This window comes from Lagopus leucura, unplaced genomic scaffold, assembly GCF_019238085.1.
Source record: "Lagopus leucura isolate 7727_CA_CO unplaced genomic scaffold, USGS_WTPT01 Super-Scaffold_100001, whole genome shotgun sequence".
Classification (NCBI taxonomy): Eukaryota; Metazoa; Chordata; class Aves; order Galliformes; family Phasianidae; genus Lagopus; species Lagopus leucura.
The window spans coordinates 21652654-21676120 of NW_024962262.1; the positions used below are offsets into that span (position 1 = coordinate 21652654).

Sequence of the window (23467 nt, forward strand, 5' to 3'; positions counted from 1 at the left end):
AAATGACACTGATTTCAAACTCAAGCTCTTAAAGCAAAATGCACATCTTCTATTTTGATTGGTGTGTTTAATTAAAAAGATATTTAAAGTAATTTGAAGAAAACAGTGCAACTAATCTAAATATTTTAATTTGGACAACTGAAGCTAATCCATCTAAACTGATTCAGAAGGTCTATCCATACCATTCCTATCACTACCTCAATATTTTAGTAGGGGAATGCTGATCTTCCAGCTGAGGCGAATCTAAATGGCAGAATGTTGGGGATAAGAATGAGCTGCTATGTTTTCTATAAGCTTATAGCATTAACAGCATAGACAGTAGTAGTTTGGGTTGTGATAACAGGCTGATGCAGATTGGAAAATCCTAATATTACATCATCTGTGGTGACTGAAAGTAAAAATTCTTGAAATGGGTGGAGAGATCTCTGCCACCCTGGAATGATAAATGCTGGAAAAGCTCTCATAATTTTATTGAAGTGCCAGAAAAGTAAATATTTTTCTATACAAAAATCTTTTAGATTGCCAGTAGCTGAATTTGATTACTCTTGGGTTGGTTTGAGATTTCTATTATTTAACTGAGTATTTGCAGACAGATGGCCTCTTGTAGTGTTAATAAAAACAACTTATGCAGGATTGTGTAGTAATTGGGGAAATACTGAGGGATTAGGAAAGAAGATAGCCTGCCAAAACCTAGTTTCTGTTTATATGCAGTTAATTCCTTCTTACAGCAAATTAAGCCTCTCTTTCTTTCTTTCTTTCTTTCTTTCTTTCTTTCTTTCTTTCTTTCTTTCTTTCTTTCTTTCTTTCTTTTCTTTCTTTCTTTCTTTCTTTTCTTTCTTTCTTTTCTTTCTTTTCTGCTTATTTGCACAATTAAAATATATATATATTTCTGACTTCTACAAGGAGACTTTGCCTCAAGTGAAAGTAGTTCCACATGGACCATTTTGTGCTTGTCTAATGTGTAAATGCGCTGTTTTATGTTGAAGTAAGTATGAGCAACTATACAGTGCATGTACAGTAACTTAGCTATCACTTTAGCCCCACAAGTGCCATGCCCTAAGGCATGCTACAGGCCATGCTTCATAAGGCAAGCAGTGTATTTTCAATGGACTATCTGAAGTGGCATAGCATATAATAGAATATATTCTAGACTTGGTGAAGCAATGCATTCCAGAAAATACAGAAATACAGCATTTTTTTTTTTTTTTTTTTTTTTTTCCTGGAAGGCACTAGGGTAATAAAGTGCATAAGGTCTGACCCAAATAGCAAAGTGCACAAAGTGCTTCCTCCTTGTCCATCCTATGAGCAAACTTTCATGGGAAGAGAGCTAATGTTGTTCACAAATATTTGTACTCACTGTTAAATGGATGATTCTGATACACAATTAGAATTAAAAAGGAAGAGACTGCATTAAACAATCAGTTTGATCTCTGATGTCCCTGGCTCTAATGTTGCTCTAAACAGGCTGAGTAGCTGTTGGGTAGGTATCACCTGTTGGCCATGCATCTCAATGGTTACTACCTCATTATGTTTTGGACATGTTCATAAAACTGACCCCTGCAGCTGAAATATGGCTAGGATAAAACAGATTTAAGACTTTTCAAGTGTTGTTGAGTAGGAATATGATCTTTCATTTATTTTCACATTACTGTGAAAACATTTCAGTTGACATTTCTAGAATAGGAATATTAAAACTAACCAGAACACCATCATCTTCTCACCAGTGGTTATGTTGTCAAAGAGCGTATGAGAATGACTCTGTGAATAAGGATCTTTGTAGTAACAAATTTCCCAGCTCTGCAATTACTAGTACCAGGCAGCGCACAGCACTGCTAATATGCAGTGTGACAGTGATAGCCTGAGCTTCATCTCCTCAAGTAAAAGCATAAGAATAGCAACTTTCCAACTTCGAGAGGTTGCAAAATGAAAAACTGGCACCTGGAACCCATTGTCCCAATGTTTCTTTTGATTTAATAACCTGTAACTGCAATTTCAAATGGCTAACAGCAATGTGAGCACCTCTCCACATGCAGGAAAGGATGTAACAGTGGAATACGTTATGAAGAGTGGGTATTACCATTTGCATCAACATCCCTACCTGTGGTTTGCCCTCATCCAGTTGGTTTGGGTCTGGGCCTGACACCTAGCTTAGCCTTGACTTGAAGCCGTCTCAATCCATGCCTGGGGAGGTTCCCAATGCCTGGATCTGGCACTGCTCTGGTGCCCCCTTCTCCAGGCTGTGATAGTGGGATCTCATCCTTGAACCTTTGTATGGACATCCCCAGTTCTCAGCCCACAAGGAACTGCTGGGCCATATAGCACCTGCCTTGGCAGCCACCAATTTCAGAGTTCTGGAGATTGGGCAATCACAAATTCCTATTTAGCAAAGCAAAAATATTGTCATGATTTTGTGAATAGATTCAGAAGTTATTTTCAGTCTATGCAAGATTTCCTTTATCTGGTTGCGCTAGCCAAATGCCCAGAATGATACTAAGTAAATTCAAGTGTGATTCTCTCTCTCACTCTCTCTCTTTTTTCTTTTTTTTTTTTTTTTTTATAAATTTAATTGCTCTGGATGATTTACGTGGCACAGCAAGGCTCCTCACTGAGTTGAAGGCTCCTTGTACACAAGCACCTACACCAGGCATCTGTAATCATGCCCTGTAAATGGCATCAGCAAAAGAAAGGAGTGACATTTTTTCCTCTTGATCACAACAGAATAAACAACATTTTAAAGGTTAAATTATTCAAATTCTACAGTTACCTGTAAGAAACTCGACATCTCTGCTGTATGTTCAGATTTCTTAGATCCAATTATTTTGACTTTTTTTATCCTATCCCACATTTCCTGACTACTGCTGCTTAAGGGGCAAAAAAAAAAAAAAAAAGGAGTTGTAACTAGTGGCAACTCATTTACTTCCACTGATAGCTACAGCTCCTAATACAAGGCTTTCAGCTCAACTCAGAGAAGTTAGATGATCTACAGAGCAAGTTAGTAAAACAGAAACAGGCAGCACTTAAAAACATATCACAATGTCTTGTGCACTAAAATTTGATGTCATCTTAATATTTTTAAGATCAGACAAGTGAAACAAGTGGTCATGAGGAAGAAATAAGCAATAACAGTCTTTGAACACATTTAGACAAAATAAAATAAACAAAGATAGGGAGTTCAATCTGAAACCTAATTTTAATAGATATAACTCTCACAATCCCATTTTTGCCAGCAGTATCAGTCACTAAATGATGTTGATTGAACCATACTGTCTCACACCAGCAGAAAATCCGGTTCTTCAATGACAGAAGAGACCATAAAACATTCAGAAAACATCATATTTTTTCTAAGAGCTCACTGATTTTTCAGTAAGTTCTTAGTTTTCTGATCCTGAGGTTATCTTTAAAATAAAACAGAACAAAACAAACATTTCTGATATTTATCTGTATGAATTTAACCCAAAGATTCCTGTCCTTTAGTGTCTTTCCTGCCAGTCTTCTAGCACCCTTCCTGCTCACATCTCTAGCTTTGATTATGCAGAGGCTACCCAAATGCAGGTTTGTGGATGAAGACCCACTGATATTTAATTTAAAAAACTACAACCAGTTTAGAATTGAAAAGCGTGGAATATTACAATCCCATTATAATCCCACAGATTTTGCCTATTCCTTATAAATCCATACCTCTACATTCAGACCTTATGATCCAGACCAGATCCATTACCCTAATGTCTGATTCTGTTCCATTCCTCAGAGTGTAACACTAATAATTTTTTTCCACTTGGTTACAAAAAATAACTACAAGGAATCAGGGAAAACAGCCGTACTTCTCTGTGTAAAGTAGCATTTTGACTGAGCTCATGAAAAGAGATGCTGACTGAGGAATTTAAAGTTTTTCAAAACTTTTGATCTTGTTTATACATGTGAAGGTTTGATGTGAAAGCTTGATGTCAACTGTAAAGAGAAACATATCTCAAGGAAACAAACAAAAAAAACCCAAAAATAAAACAAAACAACAACAACAAAAAACAGACCTCCTGTTGAAATGTAACCAATGATAACCAACAAGTTTCTGATCTTGAAGAGGACATCATGCAAGTGTCTTGCATTTAATATTATTTTATGTCAAGCAGCCCTACTTTTCTTCTCATTATATTTTCTTCATGGATAAGTGCTCGGTTACACATATCTGATAAAAAGAATGTTGCTGGAGTAGAAGTTCAGTGCGCCTTATTAGAATAAGGCAACTCTGTTGCCTGCGATAACATGCCATTTTATGTGAGTACACAAGTAAAAAGTAAATATAACAATTATTCTATTCATTTGTGATAATGACAATTATTAAGAAGCAAATTCATAATAACCTCTTTGTATTTAACCCTGAGCTCCAACCCAGCTGAAGAAAAATTGAGCCTTTCACTTCAAATGTTTCTAGATTGAATTTGGTTTCTGTATTTATTACTTTCAACTTTGGTTGCAAAATATCAGTAGAAAGAAATCATTTAATACTTAAGTATTGTTTGCACAAATGAGCTTAGTGGAATTTAGAAGAGTTTCTTGCTTCTTCCGATAGTATCACAAACTATAAACCAACATCGAAAAACTAACTAAATTTATTAAAACCTGAACAAATTTGATTCATGTTATAATTCTGCTTAAAACAGAAAAATGACATGTGAAGCATTTTGCCATGGATAGGATGCTGTAGCATTTGATTCTAACAAAATCATTATTTGAATGCAAAATTGCTGAAAATACAAGATTGATTCTCCACAAAAGAATGAGTTGTATGTTTGTTTCTTTTGAAATGGCATTGTTATGGAATTGTTGGTGTTTAAAGTTTTGGATATATATATGTGTGTATAGATATGGATATGGATATGGACATGGATACGGATATAGATGTAGATAGATAAAGATATAGATATAGATATAGATATAGATAGATAGATATAGATAGATAAATATCTTTTTGTGAGGGGGCAGGAGGAGAAGTCGCTCTTGTTTTTAAAGAAAAAATTTAGAGACTGCCTAGATGTGCCACTTGTGAACAAAAATTGTTGTTCAAATGTCACTCGTGTCCTGACACCGACAGGGAAAGGTTGACAGATGTTTTAAAGCATACAGAAAGAATAGAAGAAATATTTTACCTCAAACTAGTTTATTCATTTTTTTCAATATTCAGAAAGGTTTAAAATGCATTCCTATCTACCTGTCACCATTTTCCTAATGGAGTCTTCAGCAATATCCATAGAAGGTAATGGCAAAGGTTCATTATACTTACATGGAGAAACATAAAATGAATGTTCAAAAATCAGAAAAAAAATCACTGGACAATTTATTAGTATGCAATGTTAACATGTATTTTATTTCTGACCTCAGTCAGATGTTCAGGTAAATTTGTTCAGGTTTTAAAGATGTGATTGCTCGGTAAAAACAAAGCAGCATAGTACATCAGCACATTTTTAAGCACAACACACAGTTCATTTCTATATATGCAGAGGTATTAACCCCATGTGTGAAGATAAGGAAATAAAGAACTTTGGGTAAAAAAAAGTTGAAATCATCAGTGGAAACAAACCAGGTGCAGAAGCTCATCAACAACAATAAACAGAAAAAGCAGAGAATGCAAAGAAAATGGCATATAGGAAAAACATTTGGGAAATAAGAATATACCCTACTATGCTGGAAAACCACAGTTTTCCAAAGAAAGTGATGAAATGTATTGTATATTTGCCAAGTATATTATTTTCATTTCAGATTTACTTAAGTCAAAGGGTTCTCCCTAAAGGCACAATAAAAAGAATGAGTTTTGAAGAGTTATTTGAATGAAGACAAAAGACAGCAATTTAAGTCATTAATAGAAGTCTATGAAAGTTAATAGATAAAAAATAAAAGCCCAGAAAGAGGAAGGTATTAGGGGAAAAACAAACAAATAACAACAACCAAACCAAAACAAAACAACAACAACAAAAAAAAACAGAGAACAAGAGAGCAGTTAGAGACACTTGGTAATAAAGAGAATTAGAGAAAAAAGTAATCTCTAAAAATAAGGAGTTGCAGAGCTGGGAAGAAGTCTGAAGATTTTTCAGTCTAATAGAGTCTGTTTGCACTAACGTGTCTTTACATTGACTACAGAGGATTTCTGATCTAATCATATAAATTTCAGCTTGACGATCTCAAGGTATCTTGAATAGCAACATAAAAAAGGTTTTTTCTTCTTTTTAGTTAATGGTATAGGCCAAGTTTGCAAGAATACAGTCTTTGTCAAAATATCATCATAACTCTAAATAATGTAAAGTGTATATCTGTGATATTTTTGCCCAACCTACATTCCAGACCTTCCATCAGAGGTCATAAAAATTGCTAAATGTATGCCTTAATAACCATAAAACTAGTGTATAATGAAGTACAGTAGCACTTTGGTGAACAGACCAGTAAACTGCTTAAAATTCCTTAGGATGTTGCTATTGCAATCTGCTAATGTTGTCTCACTGGAGTTCAGCAGATCACAATTTAACAAAAAGAACAAGAAATCTATATAATATAATCCAGTGTGTATTTTCTGCGTATATGTATAGTTCGATCCCACACAAACTGTCATTATTATTACAGTTAAGATGCCCAGCATCTTACTGTCAAATAAAATGACTATATACTGAAAAGCAAATGCAATGCTTCTTTCTGAAATTGACAGCTGTGTAGACAGTTTTCCATCCAAATTTAGTTTAGGTGTACAAGAATTCTAATAACAGGTAATCAGAAGTGCTCATCAGAGATAGGCAAGTACTTCATTACATAAGTGTGTCTAATTTAACCATATTTTTCTCTTTAATGAAGCCTGTCCTAGTGAAAATTAGTGATCCAGCCCACACACTTCCAATTCTGTCAGTACATTCAGGTTATGTTTGCCATCTTTTTTTCTAGAATTCTAAAAATGATTTGTTTTCTTCTCTCTGATCTCCACTGGATATTTAGAGTAATTATAATTACTTTTTTTGGCAGGCTAGTGAAAATTAAACTCTTACAAGCAAAGAGGACAGAAAGGAGGAAGAGGAAGTAAAGAAGGGAAAGAAAAATCAGTTTAAAGTGAAGTTATCACAGATTATCATTGCAAGTAAGCAGAAAGCAGCTGCAAATTGTAATCTTAGAGCATGCTTCTAGGAGATGGTGACATTTCGTTGATACTTAATGAGAGCTTAGAGTGAATGTTTTACTGAAGTGAGGGAATCCATCTACTGGAAGATTCTAATGCAATGCAATTGGCAAGTTATTGTAAGAACAGAACAGAAGTGGAAGCAATTTAAGGATATCTTTCTGAGAGCACAAGAGCTCTCTACTCCCAGCAGAAGAAATCAAGAAGAGACAAGAAACAAGCATGGCTGAACAAAGATGTGCTAGTCAAACTGAGAGAAAAGAAAGAAAAGTAAAAGTACAAGCAGGGATGCGTGGCCTGGAAAGAATACAGAGATACCATGTAGATGTGCATATCTGAAAAGCCAAGGTGCATGTGGAACTAAACTTGGCGAGGAGTGTGTGAAACAGTAAGGAGGGATACCCTGATCAGAAGAGAGAGGCAAAGGAGAGTGCAACCCAGGCATGTCCAACTCATGGCCCACTCCCTTCTCCATGCCATCATGGTGGTGGCTTTTCCCCATTGAGTGGCCCAGCCTGGCCCCAGGCACACACCCATCATTTAGGAAGAACCAAAAATCAAGTTGATGACACCAAGCTGAGTTGTGCAGTTGACACCGTGGAATGAAGGGATGTCATCAAGAGGGCCCATGAGAACTTAGTGAGGTTCAACAAGGCCAAGTGCAAGGTACTGCACTTGAGTTGGGCAATCACAGATATGTGTACAGACTGGGAGAAGAAATCCTTGAGAGCAGCCCTGCAGTGAATGACTTGGGGGTCCTGGTGGACGAAAAGCAGGATATGAGTCAACAGTGTGTACTTGCCACTCAGAAGGCCAACTGTTTCTTGGACTTCATCAAAGAAAGTGTGGCCAGCAGAGTGAGAGTGGTCTGTCCCTTATACTCTGCCCTTGCAAGGCCCCATGTGGAGCACGATATCCAGGTCTGGGGACCCCAGAACAAGAGGGATGTGAAACTGTTGGAGCTGATCCAGAGGAGGACCGTGAAAATAATCAAAGGATTAGCGCACCTCTCTTCTGAAGAAAGGCTGAGGGAGTTTGTTTTGTTTAACTTAAAGAAGAAAAGGCTCCAAGGGGATCTCACTGCAGCCTTCTAGTACTCGAAGGGAGCTTTTAAACAGGAAAGACTGACTTTTTACAAAGGCAGATAGTGATAGGATAAAGAGGAATTACTTTAAACTAAAAGAGGGGAGGTTTAGTTTAGATGTGAGGTAGAAGTTGTTCACTCAGAGGGTAATGATGCGCTGGAACAGGTTGCCCAGAGATGCTGTGGAACGCCTCTCTGGAGGCATTCAAGGTCAGGCTGAATGGAGCCCTGGGCAGCCTGGTCTTGTGGGTGGTAACTCTGCCCACAGCAGGGGAGTTGGAACTAGATGATCTTTAAGATCCCATCCAACCTAAGACATTCTATGATTCTATTTTGGGGAATTCAGCAGTGTAACACCTCCCTTCTTCATGCAGTGTATCATTTTCAATATGCCCTGGAATCTGAGAGTTAGCAGAACCTGCCATATGTTGTACAGAGGCACTGCTTCAAAGAAGGAATATAACTTTTCACTCAAAACTCAGAAAAAGCACTGAAAATGAGTCTGTTCCATATAATGACTAATCACAGTATGTAGAGTAGATCCTGATAGCCATCATGAAAATCTCTACAGGGCAGCCAACAGTAGTTCTGACTGTTATGCTCACAGAGAAACAAACCTAAGATATATACAACTTGTTTTTGATGAAGATTTCTTGGATCTATCTGTCTATGTGTCTGAGCAGAGCTAAGCCAACTGTCCATCCTGTGCCAGTGTGTCTTCAGCAGCAGTCACAGAACCATAGAACTATTAAGGCTCGAAACCACCTCTGAATTCATCCACTCTAACTCATTGCTCAAGCAGGGATATCCAGAGTAAGGTGTTCAGGACCATGTCCAGGCAGCTTTTGGAAATCTCCAAGGAGGAAACTCCATAACTTCTCTGGGCAACCTATCTAAGTGCTCCATCATCCACACAGTACAGAAGCGATTCCTGTTTTCAGAGAGAGCCTCCTGTGTTCCACTTGGTGCCCATTGCTTCTTTTCCTGGCATGGGACACCACTGTGAAGAGTCTGGTTCTGTCCTCTCTGCACTGTCCCTTCAGGTATTTATAGACATTCATAAAATCTCCTGTGCCTTCTCTCCCAGCCTCTCCTCAAAGAGAAAGGTGCATCAGTCCCTTGATCGCCTTGGCAGCTGCATGTTGGACTTTCTTCAGTATATTTGTGTCTTTTTTATACTGAGGAGTTCAGAACTGGACAGAGTACTCCATATGTGAGTTCACTAGTCATCACACTCTCAGACAGATTGCATCTGATCCATTCACGTAGTAACAAGTTTTTCTATTCAGATGCGCCTTTCAGAGTTAATTCTTCCTGAAGAAGGAACTACCACAAATATCATGGAAATTTCTCTCCATAGAAAAAGCTGACAGTCTCAGCTGCCTAATTAGAGCAAAGAAAGGCCACTTTCAATGGCTGAAATGTCAGCAGTACAATTCCACAACAGTTCTGGCAGACAAAGCTATTCTGTAAGAGGGAAGCCATCTGAATCTGGTTTGTAGTATGTATGAGCTATCAGTTTGTTCAGCACAATGTATACTAAAATGCGTATACAATAGATTAAAAAAATCACAGCTACAAACAGTTAATGGATTCCTTTGTATATCAGTACTCTTGTCATTGTAGTTTATTACTGCAATACAATAGTGGTCAAACATAACTTGCAACCTGCTATAAAAGAAACTATGAAGAGGGATAGATATCATGATACTTCTCTTTAAATGCATTTGCCCCTGAAATGGAGCAAACAAAACCTGGATCACTGCAAGTGTGTGTGCTTTGCATGCAGAAGCCACAAAAAAAGTAACATTATGCAAGCCTGCTGAGAAAGTACAAGAAAAATAAATCAGAATGAAAGAAAGCTTTGTGGTTAATACATAAAGATGGAAAGATGGAATGAATGATTAAGAGGTGGGTGCTAAATGGTTACTGTCCCATTATATTTTAGGAACCTGATTTTTATTCTGCCAAGGTAAATGCAGTGTCAAGTAAAAGCAAGTTTAAATTTCTAATTTTAATATTTATTTAGGAGGGTACTGGGTGTTATTCACATTGACTTAAAATAACTTTTTTTTTTTTTTTTTTTTTTTTTTGTAAAAATAATATGCTAAGTAAAGGTTAAACTGAGTTATTTATTTAGAAGGTTCTCAGTTGCCAACAGGTAATGCAACACAGATCTAAGTGAATGGATGGTGGGGAACTGTTAAGCAGATTAGTCATGGTTTTATAATTTTTGGTTTTCGGTAGTCCACATCATAACATCATGTGGGGCACTGGGAGTTTAACTGTCAATGCTCAAGTCCTGGGTACTTGCCCTGAAGAGAAGAACTACATTCCCCAGGGGACCTTGTGGTCACAGAGAGGAGATATAACTCCTGGCAAGGTCACCTGATGCGCTCTTTTTCATCTGCTCTTTGTCATGGGCTCTTCTCCCGTCTCCCCACCGCTCAACTGCGCATCTCACCTCAGCGTAGTGGTGAGGCCTATCCACCTTTCGGACATTCTCTCTCTCATTACATTTGATTTATTAGCTTCAATTCTGATTATATTGTATTATAGTATGTTATCTTGCATTCCGATGATATACTTAGTAAATTAGTTTGTTTCCCTCAGATTGTTGCCATTTTTAATTATTTTGGGGTCCCCTGTTTCCCTTTTTCCGGAGGCATGGATCTGCGGATCCCTCCACCCCACTCATCACGGAACCAGACCGAACCTGCCCGTAAACCGTTGACATTCTTTGTGGAGGATGTGGGCAACAGCTGCTTTTTAGCTTTTTAGAATGAATCTCTCTCTGCTCTCAGAGAGCTTCATTGGGAAAGTTTATCTTTTTCACTGGTGCTCACTGAAAACTTGACCTTGAAAGTCTAGGTGGACTGCCAATATTCTGGGATACTTGTAAACTTAGAGCACTGCTATCTTGCTTCTGTAAAGAGAGAAAAAAATGATTCCACTTTCTCTTTTAAACCTGTTTGCAGAGGGAGCTGCTAACTTCACAGAACTTGGGATTTTTAAACAGGTTCCCAGCCTCTCCTTTGAATCCTTTATGCAGTTTTTGAATGCTCACCTGATCCCATTGTTAATCTCCCTGAATTTACTGCTCATCATTTCAGTCAGTACTTGTATTTATTGTATTTCAAGGAAGCCCTCCCCAGAACCAGAGGATACTGTGTGGCAAGGAGTGTGGAGAGGCTTGGGAGAGACTTTAGAGAGATGGACATCTTCAGTGTCATGTAACTTTACTCCTGAACACCTGAAAGACCCTGAGAGCTTAAACATTTATTTGAGACAGGAATGTTGCGGCTCAGGCAGGTCTGAGGAGGCACAAATGATTTGGGGCCTGGCTAGTGCTTATCGGGCCTTATTTAATAGTATCCCAAAAAGGGAGAGAGTTTGTGAAATTGAGAGAGTGTCTGGGAGCTGAGAGGGAGAATCTCTGGGCTCCTTGTCTCTCTCTCCTTGTCTCTCTCCTTGTCTCTTGAGCGAGAGAGTCTCCTTGTCGAGAGAAAAGACCTCCAATCTGAGAGGAATGTCCTCAAGTCTGAGAGAGATACCCTCCAAATCAAGATAGACTCCCTGCAATCCCAAAGAGAGAGTCTACAGGCTGGCAAGGAGAGTTTCCAGGAGAGACTCCAAGCTGAGAGAGTTAATCTCCAGGTCCAGAGAGAGTCTCCTAGTTGATAAACAGAGTCTCCGAATCCAAAGAGTGAGTGTCCAAGGCAAGACAGAGAATTCGGGTTGAGAAAGAGAGTCTTCTAGCCAGGAGAGAGAATCTCAAAACCTGGCAAGAGTGTCTCCAAGCTGAGAAAGAAAATCTCCAAGCCGAAGGGGACAATCTCCGAGATGAGAGAAGGAATCTCCAATCTCGACAAGATGCCTTTGAATCCAAGCGAGACTCCCTCCAATCCAAACTCGACACCCTCCAATCTGAACGGGACACCCTCCAAACTGAGTGTGACACTCTCCAATCTGAACTAAATCCTCTCATAATCGAACAAGACAGATGCCAAGCCGAGCTAGAGGATGAGAGCATCGGAACTGACCAACCTGACCAACCACAGGAGACACCACAATTGATTTCAGTCACCCCTGTAAGAGGACGGAAAATGAAATGAATCTTGACTCAGAACAGAAGAAAGAGGAGGAAAGAGGTCCAGAGGAGTGGCTCCGAGATCCAGGAGAAGCACCCCTGAGTCAAGGGGAGGGGCACTCAGTAGGACCACGGTCACCAACGCCTACAAGGGCAACAAGAAGTCCTGAAAGAGTAAGAGGTGAGCAAGATATTGTTACCATTGTTGATCGATCTCTGAAAATGAATGAAATTCGAAGTCTGAGAAAAGACTTCTCACGTCACCCAAATGAGCCTATTGCTACTTGGTTATTCGATGCTGGGACAATGGGGCCAACAGTGTGTGGCTAGATAGTAGAGAAGCTCGTCAACTGGGTGGCATTGCTAGGGACTCAGCTGCTGTACCGGATATGCTAGAATTCCAGTATGAACTGAAGTCAAAAGCAGCCAAGAGGTATGCCACCAGTAACATTGCTAATGCCTTTTTCTCCATCCCTTTGGCCAAAGAATCTAGGCCACAATTCGCTTTCATCTGAAGAGGCATTCAATATACCTGAAATTGTTTGCCCCAGGGGTGGAAACGCAGCCCAATCATTTGCCATGGGTTGATCCAATCTACACTGGAACAGGGTGGAGTTCCTGAGCACTTAAAGTACATTGATCACATTACTGTGTGGGGAACACAGCAAAGGAAGTTTCTGAGAAAGGAGAGCAAATAATCCAGATCCTTCTGCATGCTGGTTTTGCTATTAAGCGAAGCAAAGTGAAAGGACTTGCCCAGGAAATTCAGTTCCTAGGCATAAAGTGGCAAGATGGCCGTCGTCACATCCTGGCAGATGTGATCAACAAAATCACTGCCATGTCTCCACCCATTAATAAGAAAGAGACACAATCTTTTCTGGGTGCAGTGGGTTTTTGGAGAATGCATATTTCAAGCTACAGCCTCATTATAAGCCCCCTCTATCAGGTGACTTGGAAGAAATATAGTTTTGTGTGGGGTCCCGAGCGGCAGCAGACATTTAAGCAGATTAAGCAGGAGATAGCCTGTGCTGTGGCCCTGGGGCCAGTATGGACGTTGCAGGATATAAAGAACATTCTCTACACTGATTCTGGAGAGAAAGGTCTCACTTCGAGTTTGTGGCAAAGAGCCTCAGAGGGGACCTGCGACTGACCCCTGGGATTCTGGAGTGCAGTGTACAGGGGGTCTGAAGAGTGCTACACTCCAAATGAAAAGGAGATCTTAACTGTGTACAAGGGGGTTTGGGCTGCTTCCGAAGTAGTCGGTACTGAAATGCAGCTCCTTCTAGCACCTCAACTGCCAGTGCTGAACTGGATGTTCAAGGGAAGGGTTCCCTCTACCCATTGTGCTTTTGATGCCACTTGGAGCAAGTGGATTGCATTGATTACACAACGAGCTCAGATGGGGAACCTCAGTCGTCCAGGAATTTTAGAAGTGATCATGGACTGGCCTGAAGGTAAAAAGTTTGGAACATCACCAGCAGAAGAGGTATTGCAAGCTAAAGAGGCCCCACCATACAATGAACTACCAGAAAATGAAAAGAAATATGTCTTGTTCACAGATGGATCATGTCATATCGTGGGGAGGCATCGCCGATGGAAAGCTGCTGTGTGGAGCCCCACACGACAAGTTGCAGAGGCCACTGAAGGGAAAGGAGAATCAAGCCAATTTGCAGAGGTAAAGGCTGTCAAACTGGCCTTAGATGTTGCTGAACAGGAGACGTGGCCAATGCTTTATCTTCTTACTTACTCATGGATGGTGGCATGTGCCTTATGTGGGTGGTTACAGCAGTGGGAGCAAAACAACTGGCAAAGAGGGGGTAAACCTATTTGGGCTGCTGAACTGTGGAAAGATATTGGTGCCCGAATAAAGAATATGGTTATAAAGGTGCGCCATGTAGATGCTCATGTGCCAAAGAGTTGGGCTACTGAAGAACAACAAAATAACCATCAGGTAGATTGAGCTGCCAGAGTTAAGGTGGCTCAAATAGACTTGGACTGGCAACACAAGAGTGAATTATTTCTAGCTCGGTGGCCCTGTGAAGCCTCGGGCCAACAAGGAAGAGACGCAACATACAAATGGGCTAGAGACCAAGGGGTGGACTTAACTATGGATACTGTTGCACCGATTATTCATGACTGTGAAACATGTGCCACAATTAAACAAGCCAAGAGGATGAAACCTCTCTGGGTGGAAGTGCAATGACTAAAGTATAAATATGGGGAGGTGTGGCAGGTTGATTATATCACCTTGCCACGATCTCACAGCGGTGTTATGTGGTTACTATGGTGGAGGCAACCACTGAGTGGCTTGAAACATACGCAGTAGCCCATGCTACCACCCGAAACACAGGCCTTGAGAAACAAGTCCTGTGGCAACATGGTAGAATTGAGTCAGATAATGGGACTCATTTCAAAAATTCTCTTGTAAATACTTGGGCCAAAGATCATGGCATTGAGTGGATTTACCATATTCCCTATCATGCACCAGCTTCTGGTAAAATTGAACGCTACAATGGGTTGTTGAAAACCATGTTGAAAGCAATGGGTGGCAGAACATTTAAGCACTGGGAGAAGCATTTGGCAGAAGCCACCTGGTTGGTCAACACTTGAGGATCTATCAATTGCGATGGTTCTGCCAGCTCCTGCATACTGTCAAGGGAGATAAGGTCCCTGTAGTACATGTAAAGAATGTGTTAGGAAAAACGGTTTGGGTCTTTCCAGCTCTGGGAAGGGCAAACCTCACTGTGGAATTGTTTTTGTCCAAGAACCTGGGTCCACTTGGTGAGTGACGCAGAAAAATGGGGATGTTCAATGTGTACCACAAGGGAATTTGATGTTGGGGGAGTGCAGTCAGTAATTAAATGTATAAGTATATGTGTATGTTTCATGTTTAGTAATTATAGTTTGTTTGTATATATTAAGCATGATGTAGTGATGTAGAATAATGGGTGGAATGTCATGGTTTTACGATTTTTTGTTATCAGTATTCCACATCATGTAGTGCACTGGGAGTTAAAAGCGTTAATGCTCAAGTTCTGGGCACCTGTCTGGAAGAGAACTACATAACGCGCAGAGAGTGTTGCAGTCAGAGAGGAGATAAAATTGTTGCAGGCGACTGCGAGACCCCCCCACGGGATGTGACGCGATAGGCCCTCTCCCTGCCCTATGATTGATGTGTGGCACATGCCCTTAGGGGCGTAGACGAAGTACATAGGTTATATAAGCTAGAGTTCACGTGTAATAAACGCCATTTTGCTGTTCATAATATTGGTGTGTGCGTGCAGTCATTTGGTCCTGGCCTGGTTTTAGGTCAGTACCACAGGAGGCAATGCAACATACAACCCCTGGCAAAGTCACCTGATGTGCTCTTCTTCGCCAGCCTCTCCTCCCTGCTACTCAACAAGAGTAAGCATCTCACCTCAATGTTATGGTGAGGCCTATCCACTTTTCAGACACTCTCATTGTATTTGATTTATTAGCTTTGATTCTAATTTTATTGTATTATAATGTGTTATCTTGCATTCCAATACCATATTTAGTAAATCAGTTTCTTCCTCCTCAGGTCATTGCCACTGTTTTTTTCAATTATTTTGGGATCCCCTGTTTCCCTTTTCCAGAGGTGTGGATTTTGCTAATTCCCTCCACCCCACTAGTCACGGAACCAGGCTGAACCAAACTGTAAACTGTCAACTCCTTGAAAAATCTGGGATTTGATGGAAAGCTTTGTTAAGGCAGGTTAAGAAGACTACACTAAATAAATAAATAAATAAATAAATAAATAAATAAATAAATAACCAAAATGACAGAAAAGTGACTTTTTCCTTATTACTGCAAGTTCTATTCAGTTTCCCTGTGAAGCTCCTCTGACTGTGTGTTCACTGACACTAAAAAATATTTGGGTTCATGCTTGCTGCAATTGATGAACTGCTGATAAATGTGAAAGGGAGTTTTAAGCACTCCCATCAGGGCTGTTAGTCATGCCAGGGGTGCTTTGTGAGGATGCCTGGAGACCAAAAGCGCTGAGCGGTCCAATTCTCTTTGTATTTATCTCTCATTCTGCAAGGAGGACAACCTCAAAAATTGCAATTCCTACCAGAGCCACAGATCTGAAAAACCCCAAATTAAACTTCTGTTTAGTGATCAGCTGCTTTGAAACCCAAAGCAGCTGATCACTAAACAGAAGTTGCTGGATTGTCAAGAATACTAGCTTCAATGAGCAACTTCGGGGAACCTGTTTAAATCCAAAACACTATGCACATTAAAACACATTTAAAATTTAAAAACAAATATATATATATATTTGTTTGTTTGTTTATTTATTTATTAAGTTTCGACTCAGCAAATTGTAAATGGTGTTTAGTTTTCATCCAGTTTAGATGGATTTTTTATTTTTTTCCAAATCATTAGGTTATCAAATTTGTAGTTCTTTGTCTATTAGTTCACAATGGTAACGACTATTTAAGTCAAATGCTAGAAGTTTCAACTCTACCTTTTGTAGCTCTGATATTTTTCTTCAGATATTGAGGCAGTCTTTGCTGTACATTATTTGTATTATTTGCTCTTAGTTTTACGTCATTTACCATAAATAAAACAATCAGTCATGTTATTTGGAAGCAAAATTTAGAATACCAGTTGCTTGGCTTGTTAGTTTTTATACAGTGCATGGATGTCTGTGAGCAGCTTAATCTTTGAAACCCAGTTTAATATGGCTTTATGTCTGGCACTTCAATTATCCTGTGTGAGCTCTGTTTTTCAAAGCTTAGGGAATTCAGAAGCTCTCCCTTGTGAGGAATCTCTGCTGTCTAAAAGTATAGCTGAAAATACATCTAATCTCTGACAAATTTGTCATATTTATTAGGGGAAAGACAAAACATATTAAATGTGTAGGAGACTACTACATTAGTAATTGCAAAATTTACAAAAAAAAATATTTAAAGAATGACAAATCAATGCTTTTATTTCTCATTTAAAAATTCTTGCATGCACTGGAATTCCTGAAGATTCAGTCCTCCACGGGTTCCCAAATCTGTCTCTGTGCCTATTTTCTTCTGTACAGTATCAAGTTTTACCCTAAGTCCTTGAAACCAGGCTGATTTCTGCTTTCTATCTCAGTGAATCTTTCATCTTTCTTTCACAGCAAGAAACAATTACCTCTGATTCTATTAAAATGCATTTTATGTACTTTTCAGGCAAGTTTATTGGCTGTAAGATTAATATGTACTCTAGTTCCAGAGGTCACACTAGCTTTTTACAAAGAAGCACTTTCCCTTTTGGTCATCTGAATTTACCAAGAACTGTGCAAGCTAACATACCTAATGTTGAATAAATAGAGAAATGAAAATATGTGATACTCCATCTATTTATTAATTAAGTCTTACTTTTTTAAACAATCTGTGTTTATTTTTCTGAATTTAAGTTTTTACTAACTTCAGTGGTTATGTATTGCTGAATATGCAAAACATTAAAAGACACACCAACTCCAAACAATGTTTTAGAAAAGAAAACAAAGCAAAACAACAACAACAACAGAAAAATCATCTTCAGTTATGTGAGCTTTGATATCCTGAGCAATTTAATCATATATCATAGGACACTGTGTATATTTGTCAAAAGCATATTAAAATCTATTTTGTACTATTTTGTTGGAAGCAACAACTCCAATAATGAAATAACTGCAGTTAAATACTTTTTAGTATTTAGAAGGCCATAGAAAAGGGAAAAAATTCACGCAGATTTGGTTTGTTTGTTTTCAGCAGGTTAGGAAGATGGGAATCTATTGGACAGTATACACAAGCCAGTGAAAATCTGCAGTGAGGATTGGCAAACCGATGTGTTTCTTACACACTATGCATGAATGTTCTCTGTCTTACGGCAATGACCTTATGATCTCTGGTGCCAAGTGTTCAAGTCCCAGCTGTGGATTTAAACTCAATCTTGTTTTGAGTTTCCATTTTGCTGGCAGTGGAGCCATTCTTCACTGTGCTGCTCAAGCCAGAAAAGGCTTCCTGACTCACAGGCAGACACTGATAAGCAATGGCTATAAGAGATGTTGTAATTGCACAAGCTCTTTCTTTCCCCCAACAGGTATTACTACAAATGAGCATCATTGAAAATTCTTCTGAGCTTTAACAGGGTAGATAACCTTGTAGGCAATTCTGAATCTAACACTGTGTCCAGATTAACAAAGTAGAAAAAAAAGGCTTGAAAGGCTTGTGTTATTTAACTCCTTCCCAGCAAGCATGCAATTTTTTGATTTTTTTTTTTCTTCTTTTTTCTCCAAGAAAAACTTAATAAATAGAGTGAGTAGGTAGCCTGAACACTGGGGAAAGCTGTACTGCTGAAATAATACAACAGAACATTAACACCATGAAATCAGGTTACCAGAAATTAGGGAATGCCAAAACAACAACTGCTGTGTTTTCTTTTCCTTTATCTATACTGTCAGACGACATTAGCTATTTCTTCTCATTGATTGCATAGATTAGACATTGCTTGTAAAATAGCAGTTCTTATATACTTCATATTTAGTATTCAGTAAATGCACCGTACACTCTTTCCAGCATGTTCATAGAATCACAGAATTGCTCAGGTTGGAAAAGACCTTAAAGATCATTGAGTTCAACCACAACCTAAGCATACCACAGTTTCTTCAGTCACTACTTGTAGGGCTTATTCTCCAAGCTCTTCACAAACCTCGTTGTCCTTCTTTGGACCTGCTCCAGCACCTCAATGTCCTTTCTGTACAGAGGTGCCCAAGACTGATCACAGTACTCGAGGTGAAGCCTCATCAATGCTGAGTACAGTGGCAGAATTACTTCCCTAGTCCTGCTTACCACACCATTTCTGATAAAAGCCAGGATGCCACTGGCCTTCTTGGCCACCTGGGCACACTGCTGGCTCATATTCAGCTGACTGTCCATCAGTAGACCAAGTTAATTTTCCATCAGACAGCTTTCCAGCCACTCCTCCCCGAGCCTGTAGGGTCGCCTGGGGTTGTTGTGACCAAAATGCAGAACCCAACACTTGGGCCTATTGAAACTCATACAGTTAACCTTCAATCCATTCTGTCCAGGCTCCTCTGTAGTGCCTTTCTCCCCTCAGGCAGATCAACACTCCCTCTGTACTTGGTGTTGTCTGCAAACTTACTGAGGATGCACTCAATCCCCTTATCGAGATCTCTGATAATGATGTTGAATAGGGGTGGCCCCCAGTACTGAGCCCTGGGGGACACCACTCATGACCAGTCACCAATTGGATTTAACTCCACTAGCCACAGATCTTTGGGCCTGTCAATCCAGCCAGTGTTTCACCCACAGGAGTGTACTTATGTACATAGTACATAGTACTTATGTACTATGTACACATCCAAACTGTGGGCAGTCAGCTTCTTCATGAGGATGTTGTGGGGGACAGTGTCAAAGGCTTTACTAAAGTCTAGGTAGACCACATCAACAGCCTTACCCTCATCCACTAAGCAGGTCACCTTGTCATAGAATGAAATCAGGCTTGTCAAGCAGGATCTATCATTTGTAAACCCATGCTGACTGAGCCTGATCCCCTGGTTGACCTTTAACTGGTCCATGATGGCTCCTGAGATTATCCGTTCCATAACTGCCCCCGGCAAGAAGGTGAGACTGATAGGTCTGTAGCTACCAGGATCATCTTTCCAGCCCTTTTTGAAGATGGATGTCACGTTTGCCAGTCTCCAGTCCAGCGGGACATCCCCAGATAGCCAGGACTAAGAATGATGGAGTGCGACTTGGCAACCACATCCCGAATTCCCTCAGCACTCTAGGGTGCAATCCATCCAACCCCATGGATTTGTGAGCATCTAGCTTTCAGAGCAGATCCAAAACCATCTCATCATGGATTATGCAGGGCATATTATGATCCCCATCCCTATCTACCAGCGTGTGTTGTTCCTATCATGACTAAAAACGAAAATGTTAACTCTTGAAGGGTTCTTGCTTCTCCCATTATAGCTTTGTTGTTTCTTCGAAATATCACAATTATCCACACAACATCACTGTGCTGTAGAGTAACATTGCCAGGCATGTTGTATGAAGGAAATTTGATGTGCACCTGCTGAAACCAAAATATAGAATTTTGAAATAAACTTCAGAGCTCCAGGTCCTGCTTTTTCTGTGGCTGGGGCTGTGAAGCGTCCCACATGCCCAGAACAGAATCCCCACTGGTCTTGGCTGCAATAATGAGTGTGGGGAATCCTGTACATCAGAATTTGAGCATTGCAGGCTGTCACAGAGATCAGAAGAATCGTGCAGTGAGCAAGCCTTAACATAAATGAAAACTTTGTTTAAGTCACTTGTCACTCTTTTCTAAATTCCCTTTCCAGATAATGAAGAGGGTGAATTCATACGTCTAGCACAGACAGTTGATTTGAATTTCTCACTGAAGGTATCTGACTGACTCTACAGACACCACAGAATTAAGTATCTAAACTTCCAGAAAGCCCTTATGAATATTCTCCAACTCTCTCCAACTACATGTTTTTATTTCTCATCAATTTCCTACATTTTCCTCGGCTACTGTTCTTCTCCAGTCTCTGCCACAGCTTTCCCAGTTTCATATGCCCTTTTTATCTTGCCAATATCATTTATCATCTTTGCTATTACTTCCAATGCTCACATCTCTACCTAGCTGCAGCAGCACTCACGTGCCACCCTCTGCCCCTCAGGTGGATCCTTCCATCTCTTACTTCTTGCTCCTGTTTCGTATTCTATGCCTGTTCCTCACCTCACTGCAACCAAACTGGACTTTAATTCTCAGTTCTGTTTAGACATCAAGTGGACAAATAAAGAAAACAACGAAGAGAACCTCCCTATGCAGACAAAGAGCGAGGACCACAGAGCAAGAAAAGGGCTGCTCACCCTGGTATACATGGGTATTTCCATTTACGGTTGATTCATCTGCAGTCAGATCACATCACTGATTTCTGAGACACAAAACAAGCTCAATTCAGACACAAATCATAGACCTTAGCTGCCAAATGCTCTTACCAAGCCAGGGCAAATTGAGTTATTTTGCAGCGCTTGTGAGTGGACTGAATGTGGGCGCTTCACCCAAAGAATGAGCAAAAGATACATTCTTACCAGTTCCAACCTCATTTTCTAAAATGCAGAGAGACTTTCTTCCAATAAACAGAGAAACTTTTATTATTATTATTATTATTATTATTATTATTATGCAGATAAGGGTGTAACAGTGTATTTTGTGTTTCACTGTTCTCCAGATATATTCCAAAATTTGAGCCTAAGCAGACGTTGGTAAAGGAGAATGTCAGACAATTTGAATGTAGAGAAGTTATAAGGAACTTTTAGTGGAAAATTCCTTATTCAAAAATTGTGTTATCACTTCAGACTCAAGAGCTTGTTCACAGAGGTAAATTTTCTGGATTTCCTGTGAATATCTATGCTGATACACTCACAAGTTCTTTAAAATTTCAAGCGGTCTTTGCAGGCAAAATTATTGCACTTGATGGATCTCACTCAGAATTACTGATATACACACATTTCTGTTTTACTTCACTATAGTGTAGCCAACTAAAGTGTAAACTCTTGTTCATTGTTCTGACAGAGGATTAGTTAGATCTCCCAGGCTATGGTCCATCTGCTCTGCCAGCTAAAGCTATTGTCCCAGAGACACCACCTCTTTTATTGTTCCACTGAACAATCCATGCCAATTCATTTCTCAGCTGACACTGACAAGTACATGTCATGCCGTTTGCATTCTCCTGCATGCATCTGTGACATTGAATGTAGCCTTTCATGGTTTTAAGCAGTTTAAAACCCTGCATGAGTGAGGAAATACAATACTATAAAAATAAGAATATACTCAAGCTTTTAATTACAATAGATTAGTTTATTTAATCAGTGCAATGTCCAGATTTGAGTGTTTATTTTGTTCCCTTCTATGCTTCTCTTCTTAAAGAAATACTGGTTAGCATTTCAATATAAAACACATTGCTTTAAAGCATTCAGCAAATTAGAAACGCATTTCCGTGTAAAGAAAATATGATTCTCTAGCTTTAAATGTTCTAGGTTTTTTGTTTATTTGTTTGTTTGTTTGTTTTTAGATAAATGTAAGAGTGCAATCTTTTTTTACTGAAGACTGCTCATTGAGTTGAAACCACAAAATGGAGGGGCCAAAGTACGGAAATCAATTTTTGCAAGTCCCTGAAAATCTCCAGCTAAATGAACAGATGTAATCTCAGTACAGGACTTACAGTCAGTAATGACAACAAAATTCTCATTACTCCCAGCATTACAAGGCAAAAGAAAGAGATGGAGTGAAACTATAGTTGTTGCAGGTGGTAGAAGTCCAAGATTTTTGATACAACATGAACTAAACTCAGTGCTCTGTCCCTTACCATATCTAACACTCCTTCATTCAAATACCATGTGAAATTCATGTGATCCAAAAAAATGTAGTCTTATTTGCCCATGCCAACTGATCAACAACAGAAAAAAAAAAAATGTATATACTTTCAATGCTTTAAAATAGCATGCTCACATTACAGTTGTTGCTTACAGCAAGTATGCATTTAAGGATAGAAAGAAACAATACACCTACTCATTGGCACAGTATGTGTATAAGATAATAAAATATAAAACTTCTACTTGTGCTGATTCATCAGACTTGCAGGGATTGCTATTTACTGGATATTCAAAAAAAGAACCTACCCTACAAACCAGAAAGGGAAACTGTCTCTCTATCATGCCAGACCACACTGTCCTTCAAATGCTTCTTACAGTTCAGTGTAGTAAGTAAACAGTGTAGTAAGGAGGGACACCCAATGCTTTCTTTACAGACAGCATGCACTTCTTGAAAATCTTAATTTCATTTACATAAATGTGAACTCCTTTCTAGAGATTCCTGCACCGTATATTCTGCCTCCAAACAGGAGGCATCTGACAATTATCCACAGTTCCCCCAATAATAATGAAGGGGAAGTTAAAGAAGAATGCATTTTAGCCTAAGATAGATACAATTAGATTTAAGCATTGAAAGGGAAGGTCCCGTCCTCTGGACAGTCTGTGAAATCTATACAGTTGCTTTCTGTTTTTCTTTTTTTCTTCTTTTTTTTCTTCTTTTTTTTCTTCTTTTTTTGTTCTTGCTGTTGTTG

At 39.3% G+C, this 23467-nt stretch overlaps 1 protein-coding gene across 5 annotated transcripts in view; it reads right to left on the minus strand.

Annotated features, from left to right (window-relative positions):
- PCDH9 (protocadherin 9) overlaps positions 1–23467 on the minus strand; it is a 681046-nt gene that overhangs the window by 509722 nt on the left and 147857 nt on the right. Inside the window, exon 4 of one of the 5 annotated variants that reach the window (XM_042868517.1) lies at positions 10726–10739. The exons of 3 other annotated variants lie outside the window; for them this stretch is intronic. In XM_042868517.1, coding sequence (XP_042724451.1) covers positions 10726–10739 — 14 coding nt within the window. Of the gene's footprint in view, positions 1–10725; positions 10740–11487; positions 11538–23467 lie in introns of all 5 variants that reach the window. One more of the 5 variants, XM_042868515.1, reaches the window with a different exon arrangement.